Source organism: Nicotiana sylvestris, chromosome 3, assembly GCF_000393655.2.
Source record: "Nicotiana sylvestris chromosome 3, ASM39365v2, whole genome shotgun sequence".
NCBI lineage: Eukaryota > Viridiplantae > Streptophyta > Magnoliopsida > Solanales > Solanaceae > Nicotiana > Nicotiana sylvestris.
Genome location: NC_091059.1, coordinates 39058113 through 39068507, shown reverse-complemented (window position 1 = coordinate 39068507; position 10395 = coordinate 39058113). Strand labels below are relative to the sequence as shown.

Below are 10395 nucleotides of genomic sequence, written 5' to 3'. Positions count from 1 at the left end.
TTTTGAGGGTCCTCCTCAAAATTCTGCCCCAGTTTAGTAAGAAATTCTTCGGTCATTCTGCATGTGATGAAGTTTGTTGGATTTACTCCGGAATTTTGAGAATCCTTTTCAAAATTCTGCCCCAGTTATTTAACCGCTTTCTCTGACTCTATTGCATATGATGACTTCGGCTGGACTTTTTCCGGAATTTTGAGGGTCCTACTCAAAATTCTGCCCCAGTTTCTAGTTGTGGGGAAAATGAAAATTTTATTGAGATGTGACAAAACCCACAGATCTGCCTATGTATCCCCTTTTAAACGGGAATCAGGTCAAGCGTAGTTCAGCTACATCAAATAAAAAATTTTAAATATAGTACCTCTTGACTGTGTCCGAGTTGACAGGCTTTGGCCAAACATATCCATCCATTTCTGCAAGTATGAGTGCTCCTCCTGTTAGTACCCTGTGAACCATGTAGGGCCCTTGCCAATTAGGTGAAAAATTTCCTTTGTCTTTATCTTGATGTGGGAAGATCAGTTTCAACACTAGCTGCCCTGGTGTGAACTGTCTAGGTTTGACCCTTTTGTTGAAAGCTCTAGATATTCTGTTCTGATAAAGTTGACTATGACATATTGCATTCATTCTTTTTCCATCGATAATAGCTGATTTTTCATAGTGACTCCTTATCCATTCTGCATCACTGAGTTCGGCTTCCTGTATAATTCTCAAAGAGGGAATTTTGACCTCAAAGGGAATGACAACTTCAGTACTGTAAACCAGCATGTAGGGAGTTGCTCCGATTGATGTGCGAATTGTAGTACGATATCCTGATAAGGCAAATGGTAATATCTTGTGCCATTGCTTGTGGTTATCTACCATTTTCCTCATAATTTTCTTGATGTTTTTGTTGGCGGCTTCCGCGACTCCATTCATTTGAGGTCTGTATGCTGTGGAATTCTTATGCCTGATCTTGAAGGTTTCACACATAGCTTTCATTAAATTGCTATTGAGGTTGGCAGCATTGTCGATAATGATGGATTCGGGTACCCTGAATCGGCAAAAAATACGATCCCTGACAAAATCAGCCATGATTTTCTTGGTTACAGCCTTGTAAGATGCAGCGTCAACCCATTTTGTGAAGTAGTCTATGGCCACTAAAATGAACTTGTGCACGTTTGAAGCGGCGAGCAATGACATCCATTTCCCAAGCGGCGAAAGGCCAAAGTGCACTTGTTGCATTGAGTTCATTTGGTGGTACTTGTCTCATATCTGCATGTACCTGACTCTGGTGAAACTTTTGGACATACCTGATGCAGTTTGTTTCCATAGTCATCTAAAAGTATCCTACTCTTAATATCTTCTTGGCTAGAACGAAACCATTCATGTGCGGCTCGTACGTTCCAGCATGTATTTTCTCGAGCAGTCTGGAAGCTTCTTTGGCATCAACACACTATAATAACCCTAGGTCTGGAGTCCTTCTATACAAAATTCCTCCACTTTGGAAGAAATGATTGGACAATCTCCAGAGCGTGCGTTTCTAAGTATTATTTGAATGTCCGGGTATTCTCCTTTTGCCAAGTATTCTTTGATATCATGGTACCATGGATTCCCATCTGTTTCTTCTTCAACATGAGCACAATAAGCTGGCTGATTATGGATTCTTACTAGAATAGGATCAATGAAATTCTTGTCTGGATGATGTATCATGGAGGACAAAGTGACTAGTGCATCTACGAACTCATTCTGGATTCTCGGAACATGTTTGAATTCTATCTTTGTGAATCTTTTCATCAACTCTTGTATGTGATACAGATATGTCAATATTTTTGTATTCTGGGTAGCCCACTCTTCTAGAACCTGGTGTACCAGAAGATCTAAACACCAATTACCAGCAACTCATGTATATTCATGTCGATGGCCAAATTGAGCCCCATGATGTTGGTTCACAGAAACCTGAGCTTCGCGGATACCGGATAATGTTGACGTGTCTCTGACACCAAAACTGCTCCAATACCCACTCTTTTGAAATTTGTAGCTCCGTCAAAGAACATTCTCCAACCGGCGTAGGCTTTAGTAATATCTTCTCTTACAAACAACACTTCTTCATCGGGAAAAGACGTTTTCAATGGTTCATATTCCCCTCCCACATCATTTTCTGCGAGGGGATCTACTAAGGCTTGTCCCTTGACCGCCTTCTGAGTCACATAGACGATATCAAACTCACTCAACAATATCTGTCATTTTGTTAGTTTCCCTATTGGCATTGGTTTCTGATAGATGTATTTCAGGGGATCCATCCTTGATATGAGATATGTAGTGTAGGCACAGAAGTACTGCCTCAATTTCTGAGCTATCCATGTTAGAGCATAGCAAGTGCGTTCCAGTAGAGAATACCGTGCTTCGTAAGGTGTGAACTTCTTACTCAAGTAATATATGGCATGTTCTTTTCTTCTCGTCTCGTCATGTATTCCCAAAACACAACTGAAAGCTCCATCTAGTACGGCCAAATAGAGTAGCAAAGCTCTACCAAGTTCCGGCGGGACCAAGATTGGTTGTGTGGATAGGTATTCCTTGATTCTATCAAAGGCTTTTCGACATTCTTCATTCCATTTTGTTGCAGCATCTTTCTTTAACATTTTGAAAATTGACTCACAGATCAAGGTCGATTGTGCTATGAATCGGTTGATGTAATTGAGACGCCCCAAGAAGCTCATCACATTTTTCTTGTTCTTCGGAGGTGGCAAATCTTGTATGGCTTTGACCTTTGAAGGGTCCAATTCAATCCCCAGGCGACTAACGATGAAGCCTAGCAATTTTCCAGCAGGGACTCCGAAGGCACACTTTGCAGGATTCAGTTTCAGATTGTACCTTCGACGCCGATTAAAGAATTTCCTTAAATCTGTTGTATGATCTGCGCTTCTTCTGGATTCGATGATGACGTCATCCACATACACCTCCATTTCTTTGTGAATCGTGTCATGGAAAATGGTCATCATGGTTCTCATATAAGTGGCTCCAGCATTTTTCAGGCCGAACGACACCATTTTATAACAATACATCCCCCCACGGGGTAATAAAGTTATTTTCTTGGCATTTTCCTCATCCATCCAGATCTGATAGTATCTCGCAAAGCAATCCACAAAGGATTGGAGTTCATTCTTGGCACAGTTGTCGATCAGTATGTGTATATTGGGTAACAGGAAATCATCTTTGGGACCTTCTTTGTTTAAATCTCGATAGTCGACACATACTCTGACCTTCCAAGCCTTCTTCAGAATTGGCACGATGTTGGCCAACCAAGTAGGGTATTCAACCACTTTGAGAAACTTAGCTTTGATTTGCTTGGTGACTTCCTCTTTGATTTTCAGACTCATATCAGGCTTGAACTTTCTGAGTTTTTGTTTTACAAGCGGACACATTGGATGGTAGGTAGTTTATGAGCCACTATAAATGTGCTCAAACCAGTCATATCATCATAAGGCCATGCGAAAATGTCCTCATAATCCTTCAGAAAACGGGTGTATTCTTCTTTTTTAGATGGTGACAAATGGATACTTATGCGGGTTTCTTCGGCTATTTCGGAATCACACAAGTTGACTATCTCAGTTTTGTCCAGGTTAGACTTAGGCTTATTCTCAAAATTCTCAACTTCTCTGAAAATTTCCTCAGGTATTACATCCTCTTCATCTAACTCTTTTGAGTCACTATCCTCATGTCGCGTTGTCTCATTACATGTCACAATCGTTAGTTCATCAGGATAAGTAATAATAATGTTGTTGAGAGAAAAATGTAAAATATAATAATAAATACTAAAATAGCAATGCATTGATAAATCTTGAGAACATTAAAACAAGTACGGCCCGATAACTTGAGCAATTATTTCAAAACAAAATGCGTCTAAACAAAATACTGAAAATGTCTTAAATGCTTAAAATTGCTTAAAAATATATCATGCTAATTGCTAGGCTACCCAGGAACTCGACGGGCCCGGGATGGTGCAGCAGTCCAATTCATGAAAATAATTCCCTTTCCCACGGTCTGGATTGTAAGGTCTTCCTCCTCTTCCTCCTCCTCAACTATTGCATTGCAGTCCATGTCTTCATCGTCCAGAAATAGATTCCATAGGCCAGCTAAAACCTCATCTTCTTAGATCCCCATAAAATGTCTGCTTGTTGAAACGTCTGGTGCAAATGTAGTATTGGCTGTTCGAGAGGCTAATAGGGACCACGCCATGGGAACGACCAATCATCGTACTCCTACCAGGTGTACTGGTATCCAAGCTTAAAGGTTGTACTGTGGTGCTTTAACTGTATCAGTTTGGTGATCCCTTGGAGATTCTTGCTGAGACCATTGCTGATTCATACCCTGTCCATGTCAATATACTTTTTATTTTGCTGCTCCACCATCTATCCTTCTTAATTGCATTGACACGCTCAATGCGATGGTATGTTTCTCCACCCAGCTTCCTTCTATTCTCGACAACTGGAACAGTTTGATTAGTGTAAGTGGGGTTACTCTTATCTCTATGAATGATCACTTCCTGATGATTCCATTTGAACTTCACGGCCTGGTGTAGCGTCGAAGCTATGACTCCAGCAACATGTATCCGAGGTCGTCCCAATAATAGATTGTACGTAGTAGATATGTCTAATACTTGAAATTCAACATCAAACCAAGTCGGTCCCATCAGTAAACAAAGGTTGATTTCTACAATTGTGGCCCATTAAGACCCATAAAATTCTTTCACATTCATACTCCTTGCTCGTATTTCATGGAAATCCTTACCCAACCTTTTCAAAGTGGTTAATGGACAGATGTTGAGACTTGAACCCCCATCTATCAGGACTCTGGTGACGAATTTGTCTTCAAATAGTATTGTGATGTGTAGTGCCCTATTGTGACACAGTCCTTCAGGTGGTAGTTCGTCTTCGTGAAAGGTGATCTTGTGGCTCTCAAATACTTGCCCTACCATGTTGGCTATCTCTCCACTGGTGACGTTGTTGGCACGTAAGCTTCATTTAACACTTTCATTAATGCTTTCCTATGCGTTTCAAAATTCTTCAGTAATGATAGAATGTATATCTGAGCAGGGGTTTTGTTCAGATGATCAACCACAGAATATTCTCTTGCTTACACCATTCTCCAAAGATCATCTGGACCTGTTTCAATGATAGGCTGATTGGGAGCGGCTTCTTTACTTGTTCCTCCCAAATGCTCAGGCGTGTAAACGTTGTCGGTCCTGGTCATGCCTTGTGCGGCACTTGTTACTTCCATTTTCCATTTTCCCTTTTCCCTTTCTTCTTGCCTCTGCAGCATAGTCCCATGGTATAACATTGGAATTAAAGGATGGTGTGGGTGCCACCATCATCGTGAAGGGTGTGGCCACTTCTACCTCAAAAGGAGTTGGTGTGGCTGAGGGCGTTGTTGTTTTAACCTCAAACGGAGTTGGCGCGGCTATTTCAACCTTAATTGTTGACTGAATTTACATTATAATGGGTGTGATAGTGACTGGAGGTATTATGGTTTCATCCTCTTCACGAATGAGTCCAATTGATCCTTCTGGATCCCATTCTTCATCAGTTTCGATCACATTTACCCTTTCGCCCCTATGATCCGAGAGGGGATTGTTGTGGATATTTGGTGCGGCCTCTTTTGCTTGTATAACTTTAGTGTCAATTAACGACTGCATCTTATCCTTCAAAGTGCGACATTCATCGATGGTGTGTCCCTTCATGCCCGAGTGATAGGCACATGTCTTGTTCGGATTAACCCATTGGGAAAAGTTTTCCATTGCAACAGCGGGAATGGGGGTGACATAACTGGTAGCCTTCAGTCTTTTGTAGAGCTGATAAATGGGTTCAACAATAAGAGTGTATTGTCTGGGTGGTCTGCCGTCGAAATTTGGTTTGGGTTTCTAGTAGTTTTGGTGGGTTGGTGGTGCTGAGTAGTAATATGCGGGTTGTGTGTTATAAGTAATGTTTTAAAAGGCTTTTTGGGACTCGCCTCGGGGCATACCCCGGGGTGGGGCACTATCAAAACGCCTTGAGACTCATGTGTAGAGATTAGTTCTGTGAGGCTTATTCCCCCAAACGCCCGACTGTGCGCCCTAAACATGCCTAATGCTCAATGCTCGGGACTCACCCAATAGTTCATATGCAAATCATGGGTTGAATTCACTAATTTGTACTGTTGACTCTCAAAATTCTTTAACAAATGAATGATTAAATTTCTTTCTATCTGTAGAAATATAAAAATTGCAAATAACTCAAATTACGAACTATAGTATTGTATATTTACTAATTGAGAACATTGTGAAGGTGAATATCATTTGAATATTTCTTCTAAAAATGGATAACCAAAATTTATATCTTTATTTGATAGATCTTCACGTATTAGTTCTATGTCTCTCAAAATTATCATATATTTCTTATTTTACTATTTAAAAATTATTTTATCTTTACTCATGAAGGAGTAATATTTTAAATGACAGCGTTGATAAAATTTATTGATATTTACTTTTAAAGAGGTAAAATATGCAGTTTGATAATATTTTTCAATAAATTATAATTTTAAGTGTTTGAAAGTAAAGAGGTTGTAGTTAATTTATATTTCATAGTAACTTTAACAATATTATATTATTTATACTTCTAAAACATGCTAAATAATTTATTTTATATGAGTTTCTTTAATTATTTTTAGTTTTCTTGAAATTATAATGTATCATTTATATTTTTATTGTGTTATAATACTATATTATTAATTCATAAATTAAAAAATTAAAGATTTGTGGGGCTTACACCCTGTGTCTCGAGACTTTCACCTCGCCTCACGCCCTCGCCTTTTAAAGTATTGGTTATAAGTATGGTAGGTGGCGATGGGTTGTTGGTATCTGGGAGGTGAAGACTGATATGTGGGTGGTGGGGTTTGGTATGTGAGAGGAGATTTTGGTCCTTGGGCTACCATCACAACTCCTACTTCTTTCTTTTTGGATATACCCCCTGACTGCAAAGTTTTGTTCGTAGCGTGTAATGCCTCAAAATTAGTTACCATTCTGCTCTTGATTCCTTCTTCAATCCTTTCCCCCAATTTGATGATGTCGAAGAATTTGTGATTCTCAATAACCATTAACCTTTCGTAGTACTGTGGATCCTAGGCCCGAACAAAGAACTTGTTCATCTGCTCTTCTTCCAATGCTTGCCTCACTTTCGCAGCTTCCAATCTCCACCGAGTAGCATGCTCGCGAAAAGTCTCTGTTGGCTTCTTCTTGATATTCTGGAGATAGAAGACATCTGGTGCATTCTCTGTATTAAACTTGAACCGATCCATGAAATCTGATGCCATGCTTACCCAACTAACCCACTTCTTTGGATTTTGACAGATGTACCAAGATCGGGCATCTCAAGTGAGGCTCCTCATGAATAATTTCATGCGAATTCTTTCATCCTTCCAACTCCTATGAGCTTGTCACAGTATGTCCTTAGATGCACCTTCGGATCACCTGTTCCGTCAAACATCTCGAACTTGGGAGGTTTGTAACCCTCTAGCAATTCTACGTCCTGCTGAATGCACAGATCCTCATAGTTCAATCCATCAATGCCTTTACCTCCTTCGACACATTGGACTCGACTTGTGAGTTTTTAAGTTCTTCTGCCATATTCTTGATGAACAGGTCCTTCTTGGCGGATTCAGGTATGTATAAGGTTTGTTGTGGAGTGTGGGGTAAGGTTTCCACATATATGGGGTTACTTTGATGGATTCCAGGAATTTGGGTATAGTGGTGGTTGTTGGTTGAGTTTTGAGGATCGGAGATAGATTGTGCTGCGTTCTGAGGAGTGTGATAGGTAGTGACTTGTGGATACTGGGTTGGCTAATGATGATGTTGTGGAGGAGTCGGTACTGGTGGAGGATTGGGATTTTGAGGCGGTGTGGCATATTGGTGAGGTGCGAGAGGATTTTGTGGATGCTGGTTTGGTGTATTTTGGGGAGGTGCTGGGTTTTTGGTATTTTGTTGGTTGATATCGGGGATGTTCAGGGTAAGGGAGAGATTTTCCAAGTTCCGGACCTGCTCAAGTTTCCTTTGTAACTCCAATATCTTTTGTTCCAACCGTAAAACCAAGTTGTTTGGTGCTGGAGTGCTTCGACCATCTAAGTTTTCGACATTCTCTTAATGTGTGGCATTGTCTTTCCTGATATTGCTTGTATCATCCATTCTAGCCTTTGCTTTGCTTTTAGGATTGTTTGGAGGAGGAGAAGGAGGTGGAGGACCTCTTGATCTTGTATGATATGTTAACGATGCCAGTATGCACGAACCAACCTTAGGGGATGAGAATAAACAAATCAAGAAAAAAAGAAAACAAAAAGGTAAACAAGTCCGTAAGGAGTATTAAAAGGTTGTTTGCGGTATTTAAACACATATTGCGGAATTATAAATTTGCGTCCTAATTTGGGGAACTCATTGTGCCCGAGGTATGCCTAAGTGACATATAGATTTGGAGAAAATTGATGCCAATAACTGCGTCATTTCATTAATATGAGAAATAAACCGAGTCTCTACTAATATGCCAATAATGATAAAGAGTCACTAATGGAACGTGCCTTATTACAACCAAAGCCTAAATGAGTCTAGAAAGTAAGTAAAACATAATTTCTAATCTATTTGGTCCCAGAGGGACCTTCTCCATGCTTGTCCTTCTTTGCTCCATCAATCAATTTCCCCAGGTCGTGCATGTCCAGCGGCAGATATGCCCTTGCTAGGAGACCTCCTTCGTTTCCATCCATATTTTGACAGCCTGTAACCCTGTTTCTCATCTTCCATTCCAGCTCCATCAACCCTGCTCTAAATACTCTAACATCTCTATTGATTTAGTAGTGATTTCTCTCCATTCATTGATTTCTTCCATGTCCGCTTTGTGTTGTTCCAAATGCCTGGCCTCAGATTCAAAAATCCTTTTGCGTAACCTCCTATATTTGACTTGGGCCTTGGCAGCGTCATCTATGACCCTATTTCCCAAATCAATTCCTGGCTTGACTTCTCCTACTATGTCATTGACCAACCAGGATGGATAAAAGTGCGCATCACCAACATGGTATCGATCTGGCTTGATGGTATCCTTTCCCACTATGACCTTTAGATGCCACATGTGTTGTTCCTCGTACTTGAATGTAATAGCATCACCTTGAAAATCCGCTTTGTAGTGAACCATCTTGGAGACTCGGGGTATAACTTGTTTCCTCCCATCTTGCCTCATGACTCTGATAGGGGCATAAGGATAAATACCCCTTAATCCAATTAGCACTAGAAGAGGAACATCTCTTTACCTGATGATGAACTTGTTAGTAGGAAACCATTCAAACATCCAATAAACCTTGTCGTCGGTCAAATTGCTAAAGAAGTGTACCCATTCCACAACATTTCCTGGTTGTGCAAACTTGTCCGGGATGAAAGTCATTCTTTTTGGATGGTGAAAAGCTATGTGGTCATTCCATGGTCGCTGCGGAAATTCCTGACGGTACTGTCCCCTTTAAAGATATTCCAACAACCACACTTGTAGTAGCATTTACAACCCTCAAAATGTCTGAATCCCTTCTTGCAGCGGTCTAAAGATTGGTATATTCTGCCACGATCAATGGGACAATAGTGTAAGTCTGTCCCTCAATTCCTTCCATTAGGGTCTTGGTAACCATAGCTAAACGGGTGCGAATTCTTTCTCCTTGCATTAGTAATACCAGCATCCCCAAAAAACAGACAATGAACACAAAAACCCGAAGGTGGGTCCAATCTAATGAAGTAATGGCAATTTCATCATGGTAAAGGCGGTAGGATTTGCTGTGCCCATAACGTTTATAGAGGAAGTCGAATGGTATGTAAGACTTTTTTAGGCAGACTAACTCATCATTCTTTCTAAAGCCTATCATCTTCAGAAACCCTCGAGAAGTGCAATTTTCTGGTACCAATAGACCGGGGCTATCCTAGGGAAGTTCGGGAAAGCCCCTTATTTCCTCTAGAAGGGGAGTCATTCTATATCCCCGAAACGAAAAATATCCCTCTTTTCATCCCAGAATATAGTAGCGGCCTCGATTAGTACATTGTTTGGTTGTATGTCTAGCAAAGAAGGTAAATTCCCAAGAACTCTTTTCACGTGGTTTTTGTTGTTTGGTGCAAGATTTTCCCACCAATCCAGTAGCAAATGTGGGATATTTCGAACCATGTCGAACCTGGGGACCTCGTGCCTCATTTCTGCAAAACATATAAAGTTAGCCCTTGCCCCCTCCAGATTCAGCTATTTACATGTTAATGATCAACATATTGGCATGTTTTTCTCCAAATAATGCACAGATCGTGATTATGTCCATTGGGATTATGGAAATCCAGGCGGACTTTGGACGGGGTTTGTCTTAGTGAGTTATTGCGCGGACAAC

The 10395-nt window shown here is 40.5% G+C and overlaps 1 protein-coding gene across 1 annotated transcript; it reads right to left on the bottom strand.

The window, feature by feature from the left end:
• Positions 1–342: 342 nt before the first annotated feature.
• On the bottom strand, positions 343–1215 carry LOC138887258 (uncharacterized). Its single transcript, XM_070168983.1, has one exon. The coding sequence runs from the start codon at positions 1213–1215 to the stop codon at positions 343–345; it is 873 nt and encodes a 290-aa protein (XP_070025084.1).
• Positions 1216–10395: the final 9180 nt, after the last annotated feature.

Coding starts and splice junctions, on each gene's coding strand:
- LOC138887258 (XM_070168983.1), bottom strand. CDS start 1,215: ATGCAACAAGTGCACTTTGGCCTTTCGCCGCTTGGGAAATGGATGTCA.